Genomic DNA, 25,436 nt, shown 5'->3' with positions numbered 1-25,436 from the left:
AAAATCAACACAGCCTGTTTTACATAGTGCTTGTTTCATTCATTAATGAGGTGCACTGTTGCTGGCAGAAGATAATTATTACTGATGGCATAGGCTCTGAAGTCTATTCCTAACAAAGCTTTGTTCAGAAGGGCAGGGCAGATCAAAGGTAATTTTCTCATCAGAGACCCACGAAGAGCAGTAACTTTTTACAGCACCATCCTCAGCTATATCACACTTTCTATCCCTAATGGAATAGATTCTTCCTGCCTAGACATCTGAGAACATATCTGACTGAATAGGCTTAGGGGAGAAAATTGTAAGATTGCCAACAGACAGACAAGTTAACAGGCAGCCACTATCCACAGCCAGAATCAGGAATTCAAGTGGTATGAAAGGCCAGCCCTAACAGCTGGCAGAAACCGTCCTTTCCCTCCTTGTTTTATCAGATCTTCTCAGTTGCTATGAATGTAATGATGTCCTGTGAAATGTGGCTCCCTGATATTTATCCAGGTAATGGTGAGGACCCCCAGAGCAAGCAAGGAAAAAAATTAATGGAATTAAAAGGAACATATGGACGTAGGATTCTGGGAAAACAGGAAGAAAAACTGACAGGGGCAAATCTCACCACTTTTCACCTGTGCAGTGAACTCAGCAGCTGCTTCAACAGGCCAGCAGTAAAACATTGAGATTGGAGGGCCCCAGGACATGGGATTTCTGTGGAAGCCTTAACAGGTGTGAAGAAACAGACATTTGGGTGGATCCTGAGTATGCTTGAGGTAGATAGAGCTGCAGTCAGATGGATGAGGAGAGCAGCAAGTTAATTCAGTTGGGAAGAAAAGGTTTATTTTCCTTGGTATCATGTAAAGAAAAAGAGTCTATGGTCATGGGTTAAAGCTCCAAGAGGAGTTTCTTCTTCATATTAGAAGCTAAGAATGGCCATCTCAGACTATGGGAAGTCATTTATCTGCCTCTGGTACTCACCAAAAGTCAAGCAGCTTTGTTGATTTTGAGGGCAGGACAGGTTTCCCTTTTCTTCCATACCTTTAAATTCCTACCACCAACTCAGACTATGCAGTACTGGCACAGATAGGACTGTGGCCAGACTCAGGAGCTGCACTGAACCTTTGTGATGGGTTCTCAACCCCAGAGCCCACCCTCACCACTGGGCCCCATCAGCCCTCCCCATAGGATCCTTGCTTTTCACAAACCTTCAGGAACTTCTTCCACCTGGTCTCCCTGGAGCTGTCCTACCTGTGTTCCATCATACCCAAAATTCACTGCCCTAAAGTAGCTCTTGCATTTCTCCCCATGAGCCCCCATAACGACAACATAGACTACACTTTAAAAGAAAAAGTAGTTTACATTTGAATAGGAATATTATACATTAAGTTACTATATAAAAATATATATATATACACACACATACACACATCTGTGTCTCTAAATTTTGTACAAACTGCAACAGTCTTTATACCACAAAGAGGACTCATTAACACTACTGGTTCCATCCAAGAGGCTGCCAACCTTGAATGAGAGCTCTGGTTGTGTGCTTTTTTACGCCTTCTCTGCATTTTACCAAAAAGTTATTTTTGCATGCACAGACAGAAGCACAGCCCTTCTTGTAAAGCAACCAATCACTCTTATGGGCAACCAACAACGAGGATAAACAGAGAATAATTTGTTCATTTACAGTGCTGTTGAAGCTCAGGATCTCTAGGTTTGCAAAACAAATGTTTGAACATAACCACAAGAAAACAAAGTAAACGTCAGAAAAGCATCTACAATTCCAACACAGAGTAATAACCAACTGCTCTGCAGGAAGCTACACAGCTTTCTCTGCAAAAACAGCCTTGCGTGTTCTATTCAAACAAATTCAACTGCACTGAAAGTGGTAATGTTTACTTCTGATCTTCTTCATATGCATAACAATCTTCCCTGTAAAATTTAGGTAGACATCAGCGAAAAAAGGTATCGAGTACAGAGACTGGATATGGGTAATGAGTTTGTGTTCTTCCATTAGCAACACACACAAAACAAACGTAAACATACTCTTTGAAAAAGAAAGGTTAACTTAAATTAAAAAGCAACACAGTAATAAACTGAAATATGTATTTGAAAGACAAGGAATTGAAATTTTGTGAAAATGAAGAAAACTGGAAACAAAAATGTGAATATTGGCTGAAGAAGCACTTCAAATAAATTTTTTGATGAACAGAATTACAAGTCTAATCCCCAGCTTTTAAAACCAACTAATGCTTTACTTGCTTCTTTAAATTTCTTCCAACTTTTTGTTCTATTGTTTTCAGGGTACCATGCAAATCAGGGTAGAATTAATTTCGCAGCCTGCAATTCAAGATGGACTAAAGGAGTATTTCCTCCAGCTGTGAGCACTACGCCAAAAATAGAAGTACTGTCAGAAATATTGTTCAGTGCAGGATGAGGCTGTAGCTTATGGTGGAAAGAACAGTGACTGTTAAAGACCAGAACTGTTAATGAGGGAACTAAGCAACAACTGATGGAAATGTAACTTCTCTTTCCTTAAGCTTTTACTCCAACCATAAACATATTGTTTCCTTTGAAGAGAACTAAAACTGAAATAACATCTTGCTGGTAATCTTTGGCTGTACTTTATTCTTTTGAGAATAAGCATTCTCCAAAGTGAGGGAAATTCTCCAAAAAAGGAGCAATATAACATAGGAGAAAGATAACATAGTCTGGAATGCATTAGTTTAAACTCTAAGAAAAACCAAAGGTGATGGAATCATCGAATACAGCAGCACAGAAGGAGGTTCCCGCTCTGGAATGCAGTTACTGAGTTGGAAAAGAGAAAGTGATTGAGTTCTCCAGAACTAGGACTGCAGCAGAGGGCACCCATTTTGGACAAGTTTTCACAGTTAACAACAACAACAAACAAACCAACCAAACCCACCCAAACAGAAAGTCCAAAAATAAACCCAGGTGCACTTTGTGGAATCATCCCTAGCCAGAAACAAGTAAGACATACCACAAAACAATTCAGTGTAGAAGCTAAATATGAGAGGCTCCAAAAAGCGAGAGTTTTTTTATGCACTTGCATGATAAAATACTGCCTCTTATTTAATGAGACCATGATCCTCTAGGGAAGTTCTAATGGGAGCTAACCCATAAACATTAGCTTTTAAGTAAATAGCATTCACAATGCTAGTTAACCTCACAGAAGTTAAGGTATGTTAAGACTAAGATATAGCACCTACCTAACAAATGCTGCACATAAAGCATTTGGAACACAGGTTCAACGTAAGACTTTTGAAAGTTTCAGCTTTAAATGCTCAAAAGAAAATGAAAGGAATTATATTAAATGGCCACTATTTAGGTGATGTTTGTGAATGCTTGAATTTAAGTTAACAAATGTAACTATTTAAAAATGGGTCACATAATATTTGCAACACTTTTTACTCTATATAAACAAACTAATAATTTTCCTGGGTTTTTTTTTGGTTTGTTTGTTCTCAAATCTAAGAAAGAGAAAAGTCCTCAGACTGCATTCTTCCACAGCATACAGAAAAAAAGCCCCTAATTTTAGGATCAAGCTTCAACCACTTAGTAGGAACTAACAACAGAACTGCTCCTATTGCTGAATACAAAGTACTCTGAATATTGCTCTAGGAATTCATCATCTGAAGCAAACAATGTAATTGTTTACCTTGATATCTATGTTGGCATCAGTTTCATTTCATTTAGGGCTTTAAATTGACATGTGTGATTAAAGAAACATAAAGAAACTTAAAGAAACATGTCTGTCACATATTACACAGCTCAGAGCTTGTCACTTATTATGGCTTTGACTTAAACATTGCTAGAAGATAATTTTTTATCACATTCAATTTCTAAAGATTCCTGCTTATTATTTTAATGGCCTGGATCATTTTAGTCTTAGAAGATGTCACTGTTCAAAAAGATGTGTTTGTTTTCTGAATGTTATAGTGACAGCAAACTTGGACATACTGCTTGAATTTATATTACTTGCTTTGTTTTGTTGGGCTTGTTAGGAATGCCTACATCACAAGCCCTACATCATGAACAGGAGCAGCTTAAATGATATTTATCTGAGCTGATAGCTTTAAGAGCATAAAGCAAAAGATAGATAAGCTGAAATGGCAGCATCCATCATTTTCCATGAGACAAGACTCCTGCATTTAGGTGTTACGACCAACTGCTAATACAGTACCACTGCAAAGGAAGCTGCACACAGCAATGAACCTCATCATAAAGCCAGAACATAAGTTCAAAGATGCCAAAGTTGAAAATATTCACCGTTACAATTCACACCCTTTTCTTCATCACACAAACTGACATTCACCTGGCAACCTCACCTTTCTCCTCTCCTTGATCTTCACACCATTAACATTATGATCAGGTCAAAGCTGCATTCTCTTAAGCATCCATGTTCTTTATCACTTTTAAGTTCAGCATCCTGGACCTTCATTTTGTCACAAAATCATTGCCATACCGATCAACTTTGCCACTGGATTCTGAGATCTCGGAGCCGACTGATTCTATGGTCTCTGTAGTGCAAAAAAGTCGAGGGTCTCGAGGAGAAAAAGCAAACCCAGCATCATGATCCATATTCTAAAGCAAAGGAATTAAACTGTGCAAGACCTGCAGAAACATTAACCAAAATGGGCTATTTGGATAGCACCCAAATTACTCAAAGCTTGAGACAGAAGAGAGAGGTGTGTTCCACAGGGCAACTGAGTGACCTGGAATTGGCAGTGAGCCACATCAGTCAAATCAAAACAGCCTTCTGTCACAACTACCCTAAAGTATGCTTAGTCTGAACGTCACAATACAACTGAAAAAGAATGGCAGGACTTTGAGAGCACCTGCCTTTCCTTCCAAGACATTTAGAGTTCTCCAACTTGAAAAATCCTTCCAGGCTTCATAGGTGAAGGTGAGGAACTACGGTGAGGAACTGTGACAGTCTCTGATTTTATCTGGCTCCACAGATGATGCTTTTTCTCTTGGCTCTTGTTTAACTTGGCTCACACAGGTAATACCCTCTGTATTTTCTTCAGCTTAAAAACAAAACAGAAATCAAACACTGAAGTTCAAACTCCACTGACAATGCTTCAGCCTCAATAACAGTATGCATTTAAAAGAAAAACATTTCAGGAACTCAAGCTAATAGGTAAGGCATATATGAAGTTAACTGCTGTTTAGCTTGACAACCAGTTACATCAACTACTGTGCTCTAAGACATTGCAAGTTGACACGAATTGACTACAGTAAGGGCCCCCTTGAGCAACAATAGTTAAAACATTTTATTAAAAAAAAATGTTTGGAGATATAAAATCATTCTCACACAAAATGTCTTTTCTCTTTCCTATGGAAAAAATAAAGCTACCATCTTAATTTTTGGGTTTTGTTGTGAGGTTCTTTTCCACAGAGGAATGGAGGTGCTATTGCTGAACAAATTAACTCTAAAGCATGTTGATTTGGAGAATGATTTACACTTCAGGCACAGTTGGCCATTTCTCAAAGGCTGCACACCCATTTTCAGCAGGAAATAAGCTCACCCTTAAGCTAGTACTTAGAAATGAGAAAATGCAGACCACAGAGGATAGCTTTAACCAAGTCCACGTGTGCGTGAGTGTATGCACACATGGAGGAGAGAAAAAACCCCCTGAAATACAAATTGACTGAACTGCTAAGTTCAAGTATATGATGTTTCCTCCAAATAAGCTCTGTAGCATTATTCCCCCTTCAGACTAGACTCGTTTTTGACCTGCTCTCCAAAGAATTTGTCTCCGGGGGAAAAAAAAACAGCAAACAAAAAACCCAAAAAAATTTCATAGGCAATTACTCCACTAACTTAGGAATAGCACCAATATTCTTGCAACTTCCAGATTCAAGCTGCTGAGGACAGTCTGAGACCTTCATCAGAGAAAAATGGAAAGCCCAAAAGAACAGTGAGTTTAGTCCTTGCAGTCACATAATTTTATATTTGACTACATTTCTTTATGAGTAAAATAGTTTCTTTTAAAAATTAACTGACAACATCCATCACATACAAACATTTTTGAGATGCATCAACATCTAGCCTGAACAAATGGGTTAAATATTTGATAACCTCTCTGAAATTCTTTTACCTTGAAAAAAAAAAAATTCTCAGGAGAGAAGTCAAATTCAATTATAAAAGGGAAAACAACCAGTTACACAAACCTTTGAGTACAACAGGCAGAAAATCCCTCAAATTTAACTTTGACAATATTGCCACAGTAAAAAAAGCCATTATCACTTTAACAGATATAAATTTCAGTATATTTCCTCATGTACCCTTAATTTATACTAAATTCTGTAATATTCTGAAAATGAAAACACAAGAATACATGAAGAAATAAAAAGGACATAAAGTTTTGCTGACCTGTAGAAGTCATTGGAACATAGGGAGGTAATTATCATGTCATTGTGAAGGTGTAGCTATGTCATCTTTTTAAAAGTCAGAGATGACAAGAAAAGACAATATAGAAATACTAAAGCATTGCACAGCTAATGTTTTCAGACTCTCTGGGTAGGCAAAAGACCACGTTGTGATGATCTATGTATGGTTCACATCTAATAGGTTTTCTTCACCCAGAATTAAAAATCAATCCATGAGGATGCAAGCTTCCATTCTCAATCAGGTTCCATGGCTGAGAATTCAAAGGCTATTGACATTTGTTAGCAATGGTTTTAAGGAGCCTTCAATTTGATAGAAAGTTATTTACAGTGTTTACTGTGTTTTTTTAAAAACTGTTTTCAAAGAGTACTTTGAAATTCCAAGCAATCACATACAACCCCATCTGACCATTTCTAAAGCATATTGATGACTACAGAATTTTAGTAAAACATTATTAAAATTTTTCAGAAATCTGCTGGGATGATGTAAACAAAGAAGTCATCAAAACCCCCATATTTCTTTCCAAAGAGTTCTAACTAGATTCAGTATTGGTTATTTCCTATTTTTATTTTTCCCCTCAAAAATAATTTGAAGATTGTAATTATAGCTAAATATTAGGATTTTTGGCAAAAACATTGTGTTTAACAAATAAGTTGGTATTTGGTCAAAGAAACTGACAAGTGTCTTTTTACAGCAAAAGATAAGTTTGGGGCTTTTTTTGGTGGGCTCCTTTTTTGTGGTTTTTGTTTGTTTCTTTTTAATATAGTAAAAACTAATTAGAATCAACTGAAAGAAGTCTATGCTCAAGTTCCCCGTTATCAATACATTTCTCTCCTTTCAAGCCACACAGAACAAAATCCACTTTATTTTCTATATTAACATTTTACTGAGAAAACTGCAACTTACTAAGTGCTGGATGGTTGTCCACAATCTGAACTGGAACAGTCTGTACATCTCCCAAGAGAATGTGATGGATCCCTTCCAGGCTTCTGGAGTCATCTACGCCTCCAGCTGGTACCAACTGGCCCGTGGTGGCCAGACTTTGATCAGAGCCAGGCGGAGTCCCAAAGGCAGAGGCAGCAGCACTGAGCTGTGTCAGGCCAGCACCTGCCTGCAGACTGTGTCCCTGACTAAGTGCTAGAGAACGGCTGGTTAGTGCACTCCCTAGGGAATCCAGGAGACTCGCAGGGCTGGGAGGGGAATGGTTATTTACAGCTAGCAGGGCTGCTGATCCGTTTGCGGAGGTAAATGCTGACTGCAGCTGTAATCCCTGCGAAAGAGAAGGCAGAAGCACTAACATATATTTGTATTTATAGCAGAAGGAGTTTGCATTTAACAGCACATATTTTGCAGTGCTGGAAGTGGATAGCTTCCGACTTCCTACATACAATCTCCTTTGAACAGTCAATCCCAGCAACCCTAGGCTCAAGATACATTTGAAAACAATTAGGACAATGGTATCTAACAGCATCTAGAAGACTGCTTATGACCACAAAGCTCTAATTTTCTGTTGATACTCAGTTTCAAACCATTCCCCAATACTGCCCATTCCAACAAGAAGTGGATAATCTATGCTAAGCATACTGCTTTAAAAAAAAACCAGTGTGAGGTGGAGGAGCCAGGCTGTCTTCAGAAAGAGAGGGAAACACGAAGTAAAACAGCACCTTAGTGCAGACTGTATTTCTAGGGAAAATATTGTGCATTTCATTGGGGCTCAGGAAGTATGAAAGCAGCTTTTCAAAGTACTTAGGGAGGAAAGCTAAGAGAGCCAGCTTTGAAGGGAAATGAGCTTTAGAAGAAGCTCTTTTAGCATGACATTCTTATCTCCACCCTTTGGCCTTTCAACTTGGAAATTTACAGATCTGAGCTAGGAGCAGTTTTAGGACTTCAATATATTTTTTAAGAGGCTGGAGGAGGATTTAAAAGGAATAAATGAGACTGACCTATCTCCCCTCTGTTTTGCAGCATTTTCATTACGGAATGACTGGACCATATGGAAAATGAACAGGCACTTGGTTTGAAGCAGAAACCCACCACCTTCATGTTCTTGATTTTGCCTTCACAAGAGACCCCAACTTCAAAGTGTCAGAAGCTGGTGGTGGGATCCCCCACACACAGCTATGTGTGACATGCACGAGCTGACAGCCCCGAGTTACCTGGCCAGTGTTTGGGATTAGCTGAGAGGGAACTTGCTGTTCTCAGCTTGCCCTCAGCACTTCCAGCACAGTGTTCTGTAAATAACTTGATTGTACCTGAAATTGTGCAAATATCTTGGGCTGAAGTGAAGAGAGTGAAGACAACAGCTGGGCTGTTTCTGGTAGCAAGGACTCCCCACCCTGGTTGGATTCTGCTTTGGTGACGACTGACTCCCCTCCTGTGCTCCCTACAGTGTCAAAGAGAGGAAGCAGACAGTTAGGCCAAATTTCTTCTTCCTGTTTAATAAAAGCCTTCCTTGCAAACCAAACAAACCCCTTCAATCTCAATATAGATACACAGAAGACATATATATACATAAATGCTGTTTTCTTTGCAGAACTTGGATGATAAAGGAAAATGACTGTGTACTGAGAAAAAAACCAGTACTGTAGGAAGATTGTATGGATCCACACAGAGCAAAAACCAGAAGCATCAATAAATCTGTTCTTGAGAGCAAAGTAATTGAACCCTACACTGTGCTTTGAATTTGTAGTTACAGAATAAAGGCTGAAACATTTCTAGCAAAGCAGCAAACAAATAATTTGACAACATCTACACCTCAGTAAGGGCTCAGTAACAGATAGGTATCAAAAAAAAAAGGGTTGTCTTCAAAAAAAATTACACAGGAAATTTTCTGTCTCACTACTCCTCTCCAGTCTTGTTGAAATTAGAATAACTTCTATGCAATACCATCAGAAGCCCATTTATCTGGAGGCCTTTCAGCCTACAGATTACATCATATCCTCAAAATTCTTATTCAGTGCAAGAATGATGGACTTCATTTCCTGAAGCCTTGTAAAAACTGAGATTCACTTGTAGCAATTTCTGCAAGAAAACTTCTCATGGGATCATTTCATTTCCTGTTTGAGCCACCCAGAACATTTTGGTTAAGATTTATGCAGACACAAGTAGACATTGCTCAGCCTTTTTATTTAGCAGTTTCACTGTTATAACGGTAAAAGAAGAGCTGGCCCTGTGAATGCAGACTAGTCTGGTGAATGGCAAAAATTGAGAATGGTCAATTGCAAAATGCTTTCTTATCAGAAAATCACAGAAAAAGTTTCAGCAATTTGAGGGGAGATAGATTTTTCAACATATACACTGATCTGCAAATTCTTAACTCCTTACCATAACTCCACAAGATGGTCTCTATAAATCTCCTTGAACATAACTACTTCAAATATTTAGGCTCTTTTTAACATCCACATGCATATGTGAAAGTTCACATGCAGGAAGAGATAGCAGTTCTTTCCTTAGGTTGTATTCTACAGCAACATGCCCAGGAATAAAGCTAATAGTTCAACTCCTGATACACCCACTCCAGAGAAAGCTGTATTCCATGGAGACGTGGAGTTCTGCACAAGAACTTCTGTTACTGTTTGATTTCTTAAATGTAAAGTTGTCCCCATCTGGCACAAGTTGAAATTAAAAAAAAAAAACCTACACAAAGAGTCGTCATAAAAGTCAATGTTGTTTTCCCCTGCTACCACTTCACAAACATTAAGAAGAGCTCATTTTTAGAAAGTCAGGCTTCTTTTTTTCCCTTAGACTTGTAATACAATTATAAACATGTGTTTGAAATATGTACAAACACATACCCACACATATAAGGGGAGACAAGACATGCTGCAATTAGAGTATCTGCTTATATTCACTGAGTTGGTGCACATGTGCATAAAACCAAACAAATCCAATTCTCTGGCTTCCTGTAAAATTCAGTATGTCACTGGATGGATGTTCACACATTTGACAGGCTAATTTGTCTTAGAGGATAATCTGTATAAAACAAATAAACCAAGAACTCATCTCTTCCTGAACCTTCTCCAGCACTCAGCTCCTACCAAAAGTCATTCTGTCACAGCTGTCGAGGGCACAACTATTCTGTGTCTCTCCATAAAAGCACAGTGGTGGCAATATTAACACAGGCATACAAGCTTAACTGCAGTATGGCTGCTCACATTGCAGATTTCTTTCCACCTAAAAAACAACACTTTCTTAAAATAGAAGACTCAGCTTGAACTCACTGTTCAAGCTGAGTCTAATTTAATTCTCTCTAGACAGGTGTTATTGGCACCTTCACCCAAGATAAAATGTTCTTTCCACACAACCATCCCATTAAAATTTTTAGGTGCTTGAGGCTGCTAAATAAAAACCAAATTTATTATTTTAATTCTTCTGCCAACAACATCATGACTACATATTTTTCCACACATGCAGTCAAATTGTTAAAAAAGCAAATGAAAACAGTTATAGCAAAATAATCCTTCTTAAGTTCAGCTGAGTGACAGAACACGGCAGCAACCTCTCTGGAATAAAACTGAACTTGTGTGACATAGCTAATAAAACACATTTGAAGACGGCTAGGTTATCCATCCAGTCCTACCATCTGAAGGTGGGGAGGCAAACGTAACAGTCACTGTTTCTGTGAGGACATTCCCGCTGTCTGTGGTCCATTGCAGCTGAAAGGAAAAAGATCTCAGTGCTCAGAAAGGGTACAAGCTTGTCTACTGCAGGAACACAGGCTCAATACAGCACCTGTAGGAAAACAATGTCTAAAAACAACGTAGGAAAACAGTGTCTAAAACTACACTTCCTTATTTTCTTATAACTTTGCATTTTGGGAGTTCTTGATTAAAAAAAAAAATATTGTGAATATTGCACTACATCAGTAAGGCTGAAGTCTGCTCGTGACAGTTTAAAGATTTTAAAATAAAACCCACTCAAACCATTTGGCTAACTAACAAGAACACTCACTCACCTGGGCCATAACAGTATAGGAAGAAGGGAAAGGCTGATGACACAGCATGATTTAACAGTAGAGCTTGTCAAAGCTGATTTTAAATCAGCAGTTTCTTAGCAGTCACTCTCATAACTGGGAAAACTAGGATCACTGTGTATCCTTTATCAGTCAGTATATGGAAGAAAATTAAGAAACACCACTTAAGAGTTACTGAGCATTCAGAAGTATTGACTTCAAGCTTACTTCACTTGCTATAAAGTGCATTTACTAATATTTACACACTCAAAATGTCACGCAAGCCCTAATTTAGACTGCACCTCAGACACACTTCACCCCCATTTTTTCAGATACAGAAGAGCAGTAGTAACTTCTTCAAAACAAATGAGGGCAGAGCCATGAATAAAATTTTCTGCCACGTGCCAATTTTTCCACACCACAGGGCTTCCAGTTCATGGGCATTATGAAGTGCTAGTATTGTATAGCCTGTCAATCAAATAACAGCAATCTAATGCTGATGAGATAAATACTGAAGAAGGTCAGAAGGTTTTATTCACATTTAATCCAATCGTGCTCAACCAGAGATTCCAGTGAAAATATAAAGTCATAGAGAATTTTTAAAGAAACACAGCAAAATGGTACACATTAAAAACAAGACTTCCAGTATAACTCCAAAAATCATAAAAGATACACAAAGGCTAACATACCGTTGCTGGGACACTTTCTGAATTATACACCATCTCTCCATTCCTTAGAGACTTCTGTACTTCATGAATGTGGTTCTTGATGTCATTCACAGTGGGGAAGAAGGACAGGTTATGCCTTTCTGGCACTTCATCAGGCGTGAATAACTCTCTTTCCACATACTTTCTGTCACAAGTTAAAGGACATTCAAATATGCATATTTAAATACATGGTGCTATTTTCATCTGTTAGAGATACCACTCCCTTCTCCCTCCCCTAGTTGCAATGACAAGACAAAAGCAAGCTAGATGATCTTCTGCCAGTTCCCTGTGCATCTGCTACAGAGTTTGGAATTTAAAATCCCCATTTATTTAAGTATATTTAAAGAGTACAGTAGCTCTTGGAGGCTAACAACAACAATACGGAAAGAAAAGACAAGAGCTGGGAAAAACAGTCTCATGACATCTGGGAAATACACTGCATCAGCACTACCACTTAGCTGCAAACCAAATTAATCAAATCCAAGAGTAGATACAGCACTACAGACTGAGAGCATTCCAGACAGTTCTGTACCTTAGTTGCTTCCTCACTGCATAGACCTGCTCTATTCCCTGAGACACCAGTTCTCGGATCTTGTCTGCCACTTGAGGATGAAGTCGAGAAGGCAGAGTACAGTTCTCATCTCTAACAACTTCCTCCTCCTCCTCAGGAGAAGACGCAGGAAAGTGGGAGGGTGAGGGAGGGAGGCAGGACGTTTCCATTTCATGGTATTGGTGGGCTTGCTGAGTGGGTAACTGTACATACCACCTAGCAAGAAGGAAGGAGTTTATACACACAATTCTCAAGCAAAGGCAAAAAATTTGGTGTCTTAGGGAAGCAGTCTGACAACCACAAACAACCCAGTTAGAGTGACCTAGAACTCAGGGCTCTAATGTCTTTCACAACTCAAGGCCTCTCACACCTTTCAACATAGAATAAACTAGCTCAAACCCTCCAATAATACGACTACCTCTATCTGCATGAAAACACCTGCTGAAGTTCTACCACTTGGTATTTAACACACTTAACAAATTAATACTTCAGAGCCACAGGAGTCTACTGACATTGTGGGATTTTTTTGCTATTGATATTAATCAAAAGCCTTAATAACTGACTAAGTAAAAAATAAAGCAAACCAAGCAAAACATTGCTCTTTTTTGCTTCGTTTGTGAAAATAAAGAAAAAAGTGGAAGCTTCACCTGAGGATACCGCCAGCATCTATCAAGTTCTTCTTCAGAATGTTGAATGCTTTCTCCTGCTCCATTCTTATGATTTTCTTGTCAATTTTAGGGTCAGTAGGAACCCTGTATTCTGGAAACTTTTGAACCTTTTTAATATAGATCCTTCCAAGGGGAAAGGCAGGGGAATAAAAAAAAATTCTCCATCAATATACTTTGTCCTTGGGAGGAGAAAGGCAAAACCTCACCTACTTCATATCAGACACTACTATACAAAAAGTTTGACATCACAATAACTCACTAATGCTCAGGTAGATAATGATTCTCACTTCTATTTCATTACAGTGATGTGCTGCTACTTTGCATCCAGGCAATCTATCAAATCTCAGTCTTACTCAGTCAAACAGGACAGCACTTCCTCGTTACCTCTAAATGTGTATCAACCTCAAGTTCCCAAGGAGATGAAGCTGAGAGCTCCAGCAGTGAGTATCAGCTACCACTCCAGAACAGTACCCTGTCCCAGCTCACAGAAGCAACGCTTTCTTAGGATTATAAGTCACTCTTACAGATAATTCTTATAGATAATTCTTACCTTGCTGGACAAGTAGCTTTGTACTTGTCCAGATGGCCAGAGGTGCTTTCCTGCTCACCAGCTTTTTTGGGCTGGAAACCTTTCCTCCTTGGCCCATATTGACACTCCATTACAATGGCTCTGCTTCCTGGAAACAGAAGACAATACACTCTGTATTTATTCAAGCAATGACTGAATTTTTTACAGTTAAACAGTAACTACAGAAGAGATGAGAGTTATGAAACAGAACATTTCTGTTTGCCATCGGACTGTTCAGAAGACAGAATACTTAGGTGGAGCAAGCAAATACAGTGCAAACACTTCTATCACAGCATGCAAGAACACAGAGCATTTACTATGCATTTCTCAAACCTGTCACACCTCACAACACTCCTGCAACATATGTGAAGGCAAAATATGAGATTCTGCCCTGGTGAACACCAATACTTTTTAAGACGAGAAAATTACGGAAGGAGCACAATGCTGGTAATGAACAGAAGCAGAATCCCCAAAATAGCAGAGAAAATTCACAGCTGAAATCAAAGGTGTGCTGGTTTGGGCTGGGATTTAGTTGGTTTTCTTCACAGTAGCCAGTATAAGGCTGTGTTTTGGATTTGTGCTGAAAACAGTGCTGATAGCACAGGGATGTTTAGTTACTGCTGAGCAGGGCTTACACTGAGTCAAGGTCTTTGTTGCCTCTCACCCCACCCCACAGGCAAGGAGGCTGAGGGGCACAAGAAAGTGGGAGGGGACAAAGCCAGGACAGCTGTCCCAAACTGACCAAAGTCATGGAATATGGTATGGAATATCCCGTATGGCCTCACATTCAGCGTACAGAGCTGGGGAAGAAGGAGGAAGAGGGGGATGTTCAAAGTTATGGTGTTTGTCTTCCCAAGTCAGCATTACAGGTGATGGAGCCCTGCTTTCCTAGGGATGGCAGGATGCATGTCTGAGGATGGGAAGCTGTGAGTGAATTCCTTACTTTGCTTTACTTGTGTGCACAGCTTTTCCTTAACCTTTTAAACTGCCTTTATCTCAAACCCATGAGTTTTCTCACTTCTACCCTTCCAACCCTCTCCCCTATCCCACCAGGAGGAAAGAGCGAGTGGCTCTGTGGTAGTTTCCAGCTGGGGATAAACCACAACAACAGGTCAGCAGCCATTTCCAGCCCCCCGGCTTAAATCAACACTTCAGACCAGCCTGTCCCATAAATTCTTAACTGCAAGTCAGAGCTATCTTAACTGCCAAATAACAGAGTTGCAGTGTGGCATAGCCACACAAACCAGACAGGCTTAAACGAACACTGCTTTGCTCTAAACTTGAACTGACTTCTTCCAATCAGACCTCTAACAAAAGGATTAACAAGCAAAGCATTAAAGTGGTCAAGAAGGGAATGTTTTCCAAATTTCTTCCACGTCATGTTTAGTTATCTTTTATTTATCAGGCAAGCAGCTGCCTATACCACAAGTGACATAACCAAAACCTTTTTTAAGTATTACAACAGGAACGTAATCTGCTTCCATAAGATAGCAAATGATTTATTGCCCCAGGGCAATTAATGACATTAAAAAATAATGAAAAAAAGGTAATTATATATAACAAACATATCTTGTCTCGTTTTCAACAAACAAACATTAACAAATTTTAACATACAAACTTAAAATGTAAATTTCTGGCCTGAAAAGATTTCAACAGCTTTAAACTAGCCTTTGCTAAAATGAATCTCAAAACCAGTTTGATAGGGACTTTGTTCAACAAAAGCTTCAACCATCCAAAATTCTCACTAAAAACAACAAGATTTTGATGACTAGTGCATGTTTTATACCATGGGGAGCTACCCAGCTTCTCTGTATTTCCCCACAGACACAGAAGCCCAGCAAGAAAGCTATTACAGATTAGATCCCCTTTTGCAGAAAGGATAAATTCCTCAAGAACAACACTTTGTCCTGCACAGTTTACAATTCAGTTATCTGGGATCTGAACTGCAGTTCAGTAAATCACATTTACAGCCTCCGCTCTACAGGTGAAAAGGATTTTAATGAATGTTTCTCATAGATGAGTTATAAACCAAACCTAAATGTACCGGAAAGGCAACACATTAGAAATATAAATGTCTGTTTTGGGGTCTGAGCAAAGCAAAAAATATTACAATTTAATAATCTGTGCTTCCATGACCCTATATCTTTAAAAAAAAACCTGTGAGGTTTTTTTTTCCCTGTAAATATTTTACTGTGGGGCAATTCATTTATCAGGCAGACCTTAGAGGAAACTAAAGATGTCTCATATACACATTGGGGGGAAAAAAGTGTAAGTTGCTTTGACTTTGTTTTCTTTTACCTCACAATTTACAGCTGAAGCTTTAAAACTGGTGCTAATACTTCACTTTTTCAGTAACTTTCAGGAAAAAAAAAAAGAACCCAAGCACATAACCTACATTCCTGCCAATTGTTTTCTCTATGTAACAATTAAACCCCATTCATTTTATAACCAAATTAACTCTTAGTAATTTCACATATGCATTGCATGAGCTAAATATGTAATTACCAACCTATGAAGTCTTCATGTTCTTCATTTAAAAATAAACCAAACAAAAATGTCTCTCCTGAGGTATGTTATGTTTATCTTGTTTGGTTAGTTTTTAAAATTTATTTACTTTTCTTTTAAGATTGCAATTTAAATAGTTTATTGACTCCTGAGGAATAAACTCTTCAAAATATCTTCAAGTTAGGCAAGAATAATCAACAAGCTCTTACCCTTACGAGCACTTTCATGTCCTAATAGAGCAGATGGGACCTCCACCTAAAGATCTCATCACACGAGCCCCCATCAAATAGTACTTAACTGATTTCTAAAGAACAAAAGGAAATAATCACAACAAAACATAAAAAAATCCAAAACCGTGTTTCCTCTGGTTTCAGAAAACAAGTTCCTTCAGACTGTGTCACAGAAGTGCCCAAGCTGCTCCTTTTTTATGTTTGTGCCTTGACTTTATCAACACTAAGGAACAACATAAAGATTCCTCTTTATGGCCAGCTGGCAGCTAATGTTGAAATTTTGAAAGCAGTTATTAAAAAAAAAGTTAGTTACCTGCATTGACAAAGGGGATCCCATCATATGGGACATACTGAGATTTCCACATCAACCGTGTGGCGGGTTTGGCTGGGCTTGGAGACTGGCGTGTCCCCCACACACTTTGTGTTTGCTGCTTGTGTAGCGTTAGAACACTCTCTAATTCTGTCTCGCTCACGCAATAGCCGCGGTACGAGTCCCCAATTTTCTGCATGGAAAGGAGGTGAAATAATAGCATTATTCACCCAGCTGACTGCTGAACATTACACAAAGAAAACAAAAGCAGTCAGGGACTCTGGTAGGTGAGAACACAGGCCCAGATTTTTGGTGTTTCATGTTTTCTGTCCCTCAGAGATTTACTGTAGGATCTAACACCAGAGCAGTCTCCACTGAGATCAGGAGTTGGTCAGCCATCCACGACCCTAAGAACACCAAGAATCCCTGACACAGTTACAGCCAACTCTGATTTCCATAGGACAACTTCACTCCTGTGGTTTGCCCCCAATACACACTTCAGGTACAGTCACCACCTACACAAATCTGTCTTAGATGAAGTTTTTCACTTGACTGCCACAGAGAATCTCTGAACCACTAATAACTGTCTACGCATGTACTGCAACACACACACGCTCCACTGAGCTGGAGCAGAATACACCCACCTATACCACCAGTAACTGTCTCACCCACTTAGTGCACTAACTTTGAATGGAAAGTCCCAGGTAATAGCCCTCCCAGCCTTCAAGGCACTCTTGATTCTCAGCATTCCACAGGAACATGCGACACCGGATTTGCCATGTGCAAACCGATGATGGTTTCAATGAACTCTGCTAAAATCTTGGCAACTCCACAAAAACTGCATCTAACTAGACTCCAAGTAGTTATCCAGTGCCATCACAGTTGGTTCAGTGCTGGTCCACCAGGGCCAGCCAGCTATCAAACTACTGGGACAGAGAACTTCCCACCCAAACTCAGAATGCCATGCTTCCTTCTGTTCATATGCAGCTCAGGGTGAGGTTGGGCAACCAGCTGTAAGTAACACCCAGAGTAGTTTGCCAACTCTGTCTGTGGAACAAACACACTGTGAATGAGTACCAAAGTCTGATGAATCTCTTTTGCCACCTTCAGTCATGGAGCAGCCAGATGTTTAAGTAGTACTGACAAAAAAAGCAGCAACAGTGTCTCTTCAAGATTATTATCTGCACAGATACTTCAGTGACAACTGCCTAAAACCTGCCTCATAGTCATCTAAGAAAACCAAAATGTCTGTGCAAAACCTAAATCAACCAAGAGCCAACAAAGATCTTGTGAATGAACTGGGCCAGTGTGGCGTTGCTGCAAGTGCAAGGCCAGACACAGAGGGCTGTGTCTGCACCGCCTGTGAGTCACTGAGCCACGAGGAGCTGATGCTTGAGCACCTCCTGCTCTGCCAGCACACTGCTCCAGCAGTTAAAGTCTGCACAGGAGGCACCCACACAGCTGTGCAGAGCTGGAGAGGTTGGCAATTGTTTACTTAGAAGTTATAAATGACATTTCTGTCCAAAACTTGGTCTGAAAAATCCAGGAGAAGCAAAGCAGCCTGAGAAGTACCAGAATTACCTTCCTTACAGAAAGCTGGGATGCTGCCTTTCACAATAGGGATTACAGCACCACTCCCCACAATAAATACTGCACAACCAGGGTTTTTTTAATGTTATCTTACACCTGTCACTATAAATAGAACATGGACCTTATTCTAAGAGACGAGAAGATTGATAAAACTGTTGTGCCAGAAAAGTAGCAATAACAGTTAAGGTACTGTCTCCTGTTCTAGATTTACTTTTGCACAAGTTAGATCATCACCTAAACTGGTGGCAGAAAGAAGGAGGATAAGAAGAAAATCATAAGCACATAAGATCCCTGCTCTCCATGAGCTTTGCAAGCAGGGAAAAAAAAAAAAAAAAAAAAAGACAAATGAGACCACCTGCTTCAGACAAATAAATTAACTTAGCTTCGTATAGTTAAATAATACAGTTTATAATTACACTTTATTTCAGTATGCTGGTACATGCTGGAAATGCATTCTGATCACACCATTGAAAAGTAAGTAGGTTATTGAAAATAGCCTCGTTTTAAATTCACTTTTTATTAATAAAGTAATTACCTTGAAGTAACGGGATACTCTCCAACCCTTTCACTCCAAGGTTCAAGACAAAAAAAAAAGGAGCAATTCCTTTTCCCTGCCTTGGCCTCATCTCAGCAAAGGTACATAAAAGCTTCCACTAAAGTACATAGACCAAAACTGCAGTTTTCCTTGAGTGAACTAACAGCAGCAGGGTACCAGAAGGCATTATGCTGTCTACACACAGCAAGTGTACGCTGAACATTTCAAGGCAGTCAGAGAATCAACACCAAACACAGAGTTTAGTGTTAATTTGGATAACTGTAGCTTTGACTGCTCTGTGTTCACCTGCAGTAGTAACTGTTGAAGGAGTCACTGCCCTTTAGGGTGCAGTGGCTTCACCTGCTGACACCTGTGAAAGTCACACAGATCTCAACACTGTTTGTCTCTATTCTGGCAAGCAACCGAAAGAGGGGAATTGTGAGTTGCCAGATTTACTGCCACCTCTACAGATTTCAGTAGGACCCTGCAATTCTGTTATTAGTAACAGAACAACTTGTAAGACAGTCACACCCGAAAGATAAATGACACCCCAAAATCCCATTGTCTCTAGTCTGTACCCATGAAAAGGTACATACATTCTAGCAGTCTCCAGTGGATCAGGGAAGATTAATGCATACAGCCAACAGTTCTGCTCAACAGCAGAAGCAGATGTTTATGTCCTCAGAACACTTCAAACAGACAATATTTCTATTTCCTTTTCTATAAAAATAAGAACTCTCCTATAAATGTTGCTGTGAATTTTAAACAGAGTAGGTGAAATTCCTTGTAATAGACTCAGATTGACAAAGTAAAACATAATACAAGTCCTCCTATAAAATGAAAACAATAATAAATGATTCAGATAAGCCATAGGGATGTTAAGACAGGAAAGTGTGTCACATAGTGCTAAAAACACAGTTCAGTGAACTTTACCAACTAACTGGCCAACTGAATTAAGAGACTGATTCTATGGAAATGGTATCTCCACCATGGAAGAATTCCTGCTATTAATTTTCTTAACGTTTAAGTCGATACAAGAGTGGACAGTACCATTTGTATGAAATACATGGCATATAAAAAGAGGAAGAGATTAATATATTTTAAAATTATTTCTAAGTGGATACTTGGAAAGAAATTCAGTTTCTAAGACCCTGCAATGATAATTTCCAGTTATCAGTGGCCAAGTCAATAGGAGAAAACGCAAGTGGTAGAGATATCTAAAGATATGAAGCAGCTAGAGAGCATAAGATTTCCTTTTAAAAGGTATTAAGAGAAAGTGAAATAAACATCTATCATCAGGAAGAGTCTGGTAGCAGGAGGAAGGGGTAGTTGATCTCTCAAGAGTCTTCCCTTCTACCCTCCCTTCCTTTTAAATGACTTATGGTACATTCTAGCTGTTGATTGGATCCAGTCATCAGGATAGTTCTGCAGACACCTAACAATATGTAAATAAAGGAAAAGTTCTGTTTAGGTCAAAAGCCATCACAGGCAATAAAGACAGAGCACTTTTTAACAAAAGAGAAAACAAGCACAGGTAACCTAACTTGCTGGGACAAAAAAGAAAGAAAAAAAGATGGAGAAGATATGAAATAGAAATCCTTAGTAAAATATTGACAATAAGGTGCTTTAAGTCTCAGACTTGACACTGGCCAGGCACATGGATTTTGATTTCTGTGTGGTAACACAAACCAGTATGAACAATTGCAGAGGTCAGCAAAGTTTGTCCTGTAGTTCAAAAACAAGCCCTAACATGGTGCACAATGATTCTTCCCAGCACTGTAAGGCATCAGGTTTTCAGCAGCACATTTTTTGCTTCAGAAGCTGTTGACGGTCAGTTATTCTAACATTCTCAAAATAGAAAGGGATTCCACAGCATTTTATGTGTTTAACTGTGTTAGCAGAACCAGTACTATATACCAGGAAGCTTGAACACAACTCCTACAACTAGGAATTATTCCTTTCATGGAACAGGATCACTATGTTAGATCTAGGCAATAAAAACACCAAGTCAGAACTCTTTGTGGCCCACCTCACAGTTCCTGAGACAGCGCGCCCATGCAGGCGTATTTAGTGGCAATGGCTGGTGAGGGATGTGAAAAGGATCTTCCACTATCCTGAAAAAGGAAAAAAAAACTATAATAGAAGTCTACAGAGACATTTAGGAAAGCAACAATTTAGTCAAATCAGTGTATTATGTATAATCCTAGAGCATATGATTCAACTATGGGTATTGTATCAACATGCCTTAAAAACGTGGGCTTCCTTTTCTTCATGTTCTATTTCATTGTTAAAATAATTTACACTAAATGTAAGTATTTAACAAAACCACTGTTTTCTACATTCAAGACCTCCAAACATTCAGTATTCTTAGTATTGTTGCTTGACAACAATAGACAAAACACAGTGAAATAGACCAGCTGATTGTCTTGACAATTTTCTTATGTAGACTGATGGTAAAATGCTAAAGATTAAAACCAATATCAAACACTGCACATTTTAATATATTTTAAATTATGGAGAAGCAGCTCCAATAACTACTTTAAGTATATACCCAGTTTCTCCATTCCTTAAATCCAGGGTCAGAAATAATGCCTACTCAACATTTATTATTCCAAAACAAGTGCATCACCTCCTGTCTTTAAAAACATGCCTCCTTTCCAGGATTATTTTTCTGACATGTACAGACTGTGTTCTCAAAATCCATTCACAAACTGTTTCTCTTCATTTTACATATTTCTTGAACACATACAATTTGTGTTGGAGTGAGATTACTCTGATCTTTTCCACATCTCAATTTCTAAAGAGCATAAACCAATGCAAAGCCAGCCTGCAGTCCACAGAGCAAACACCTTCTTTGGGAGTTTTTCTGTTGTCATTGGGGTTTTTTTGTTGTTGTTGCTGTTGCTCTATTTGGTTGGCTTGAGGGTTTGAGGTTTTTTTAAAGAAAAGAAGAATTCCAAAGTATTCAGGAATTAAAATAGTAGGCAACATTTAGCATGGGGAGAGAATCAGGTGGACATGAAGTTAAAAATACCTAACAGCTAATTAACTTCAGAAACGTTGCTAATCTGTGTGCTGTTTCACCAAAATACACTGTTACCAGCTACTTTCTCATATTTTACCAAAAGACACCAAAGAAGTTACCCAGAGAACAAAGACCAGGCTCTAGATAATTAATGCTAACTACTGAAAACCCTATCTAAAAAATTAATCTCTACAGTCTTCTTGTGGGAGGATGGTTTATATAGGTTTTAGTACACTCATACATGAAACTTTCCTCCCTCAAACATCAACTTCCCCTGCTGTTCCTTCACTGGATCACATTCAACTCTCGGTTGGCAGTAACAGCGTCAGTTGAAAGTAATTTCAGTAATTTGCACTGTGTTACTTTAAATGCCCACCTCTTGCTCCAGTCAGAATATATCCCATTATGTCTGGAATACAGGGAATAGAATACAGGTACTTTAATTGCCTTTTCCACTGCTCTGGCACATACAAAAGCTGCCTGAAAACACAGTTAGCAATACATCATTCACTAACCCTAAGGGTTCATAACCTCCATTCCATGGTAATTTTGTGATAACCACTGCAAAAACAAAACCACAAGAAATAAATGCAGTGCTAACAGTGAATCAAAGTGATGGTTCATCCTTTTAACTCCCCACCTACCTGGTGCTTGTTCTTTTCGATACAGTGAGAGATGCCTGTGGATGTAGAATGTAACTGCTTGCACTGTCTGCTATAGCAGCCACCACCACAGTCTGCAGGTTCCCATCACCACACTTCTCTTCCAAAGCATCTTTACAAGAATAAAACAGTCTCCTGGTTAATAACTGAATGAAGAACAGGGAAACAAGCAGCTATGACTAAACCTCGTGTTTGGGAAAGCAAGCCTTTTGACATATGAAAGAAGTTTTATAGATGATAAAGTAGTGGAATAGTTGTGAATCAGTACTCTAACTCCAGGCACAAATATGCAGATATACTTGATAAGGTTGCTTGTGTTCAAGGACTTCAGTAATCACACTACTGCTAATTAATCCTTCCACAGCAAGGCAAATAATCAGAACAACTTGTAAATTACTCTGCTTTACATTTCCATGAATCCATACAGGATTGCACAACTATTTTGCTCAGCTGCAAATCACACACTGGCTGCTTTTAAAATAAGAAAAAATAAGGTAATGATACTGCTTTGTACTTGGAAAAGAACACTTAAATGAGAAAAACAGGCCACTTGTAACTGAATCTGACATGCTGTTAAAGCAAATGTTTTAGCCTTTCTTGGTAATAGGGAGGAATCCATAAGCCAAAAATTACTGTTGGATTGAAGCCTGTGTGTACAGTTAAACAAAAACATAATGGAAAACTCTGAAAGCAGACAGTCGATATTTTGGTCTCAACAAAAAAACACAAGGTCTCTTTAGATGAGGAATTTTTGCCCTTCAGTTATGGAAGCCTCTATCCCCCATCCCTAGAGACAGGGATAAGCTATTGACAGAGTATAGAAATCACTCCACTGGAAAGCTCTGTGAGAAGATTCGAACGTGTGCACTCAGATTCCCACCACTCTGGCTCAAAGCACTGGTTCCTCCTATACACACGTGCCCTTAAGACCCTACAGGCTACACCGAAGCCTGTGCCGTGTCATGCATTACCGCCATGTGCAGACAAGAGAAACTCAAGGGCTGACAGGCCATTCTCCTTCCCCTTTAATCTCCACAGCAAACCACTGAAAAGTCTTCCTAACTGTCTGCTATAGATCAAATAACTACAAAGTTTTTTACACAGTAATCTCTAGAAAAAAAACCCAAACAAACCAACCACCAAAAAACCCTGTACCACTATTGTGGAACGTGTATTCACATATTATCACAGTGCCCCATGCAAGATGAGTAATGGAAACACAAAGATACTATTCAGCATTGCAATGTGGCACTTACAAACAGCAGCAGCAATTGTTTTGGCACTAAAGGCTCAGGGTCAGCTTTGCAGTAATGTTAACAACACTGTGCTGCAACCAAACAGTGCTCTTACCCCTGCAGGAGCTGCAAAGGGAGGGAAGGCTGAGCATTAGGGCAGCAACAGGCCTTTCAATGCAAGGTCATGGAACTACATTCCAACTGTAAGTGAAAAGGGCTAGAGCATGACTTGAATCCCAAATCTTCTATCCACCCAGCATCAGGACTCTAGTCTTACCTTTGAGCTATCATTCCCCAGAAGCACTTAACTACTGCTCAGATTTTGAGATTTTTATAGAGAGAATGAAAAAAGTTTAAAGAACCCTTGAGAGTTTAACAGAATGTGACCACTTAGTTCTCAGTCTTACTCTGTGAATGCAAACTAGTACACAGCATTTTGCCATCCAGCAAGGCAGATAATCAATGCTTTCAGATTTTAGTATGTCCATTTTCTAGAGAAAACCTTAAAGTTTGCACTTCTAGTTGTACATCTCCCCACATACTTAAAATGTGACAATTATCACATTGCAACAAAGTGAAAGTTACATCTCATTTTCCTTTACTGGGAACTGAATTTCTACCAGGCAATTCATTCCTGGCTTCACAAAAGATGCATCATCATCAGTGATTTCTGGAACAGAAGAATTAATGCTGTCCTGGCCTTTCTGCACTACACAAATTAACTCCTTCACTCAAAATGAAGTAAACAGATAGTGAAAATCTGAAGATGATAGTACAGCTGTCTGACAGCATAAACATCCTTATTAATGGTAAATAAGGCAAGAAACAACTCTGCTTGATATCTCAATCTACCCATCACAAATCCTTCAGAAAGGGAGCATAATAGCTCTTCTTTCATAAGGCTTTTGCCCAACAGAAAAGATGGTGTGTGGGGTGCCAGATTCATAATCAGAAAGCGGATTCAGGATGTGTTTTGTCTCACAGCTGAGTAAGGAAAGGAAACACACATAAACAAGGTGCTCAAAGACAGATCATGCAGGATACACTCAGGCACTCACGCCCTCAAGTCCCACAGGTTAAACTCACCCTGTGAGCTGGCCACATCCAGAAGCTGACCTTGAGGAATAATCACTTGGGTCACTCCTGGCTGAGCAGAAGGAATGACATGCAGCACCTGTCCATTTTCTGACTGGCTGGCAACAATCATCTGTAAGGCAATCACACAAAATGGCACTTGTTTGTATGGAGATCATGCAGCATGACTGGGTTTGATTGTCATCAGTAGAGGAAATATTTTGGTTGGAATTAGTGCCTATAAATTAACTTCATTTCACATGATAAGAAAACAGCCTATTTATAGTCAATTTCTTTAAATTACTTTCCCCTTTTTAAAATAACCCTTTAACTGAATTAAGGAAAGGAAAAAACCCATGACCTTTCATGATTCTACAATGAATTACACATTTATTTGAAACTTACAACACTATTATTAAAGGTATG

General features: G+C 39.1%; 1 protein-coding gene across 12 annotated transcripts in view; it reads right to left on the bottom strand.

Moving 5' to 3' along the window:
* The window catches only part of CARF (calcium responsive transcription factor), a 40,028-nt gene that overhangs the window by 6,637 nt on the left and 7,955 nt on the right, over nucleotides 1-25,436 (bottom strand). For 10 of the 12 annotated variants that reach the window (XR_007632114.1, XR_007632113.1, XR_007632117.1 and 7 more), the window contains 12 exons: nucleotides 25,023-25,143; nucleotides 22,684-22,813; nucleotides 21,044-21,128; nucleotides 16,893-17,082; nucleotides 13,827-13,953; nucleotides 13,256-13,399; nucleotides 12,591-12,824; nucleotides 12,041-12,203; nucleotides 10,980-11,055; nucleotides 8,653-8,783; nucleotides 7,307-7,670; nucleotides 4,335-5,036 (listed from right to left, as the gene is read on the bottom strand). Coding sequence is in view for 1 of the 12 variants with exons in the window: in XM_050340630.1 (XP_050196587.1) it covers nucleotides 4,921-5,036; nucleotides 7,307-7,670; nucleotides 8,653-8,783; nucleotides 10,980-11,055; nucleotides 12,041-12,203; nucleotides 12,591-12,824; nucleotides 13,256-13,399; nucleotides 13,827-13,953; nucleotides 16,893-17,082; nucleotides 21,044-21,128; nucleotides 22,684-22,813; nucleotides 25,023-25,143 (1,881 nt within the window). In the remaining 11 variants the exon portion in view is untranslated. Of the gene's footprint in view, nucleotides 1-3; nucleotides 5,037-7,306; nucleotides 7,671-8,652; nucleotides 8,784-10,979; nucleotides 11,056-12,040; nucleotides 12,204-12,590; nucleotides 12,825-13,255; nucleotides 13,400-13,826; nucleotides 13,954-16,892; nucleotides 17,083-21,043; nucleotides 21,129-22,683; nucleotides 22,814-25,022; nucleotides 25,144-25,436 lie in introns of those variants that run through there. The other 2 variants (XM_050340630.1, XR_007632123.1) reach the window with 2 other exon arrangements.

The sequence above is a fragment of the Myiozetetes cayanensis genome, unplaced genomic scaffold (genome assembly GCF_022539395.1).
Source record: "Myiozetetes cayanensis isolate MyiCay16 unplaced genomic scaffold, myiCay2020 scf9, whole genome shotgun sequence".
Lineage (NCBI taxonomy): Eukaryota > Metazoa > Chordata > Aves > Passeriformes > Tyrannidae > Myiozetetes > Myiozetetes cayanensis.
The sequence above is the reverse complement of the archived record's forward strand: the minus strand, read 5'-3'. Positions and strand labels throughout refer to the sequence as shown.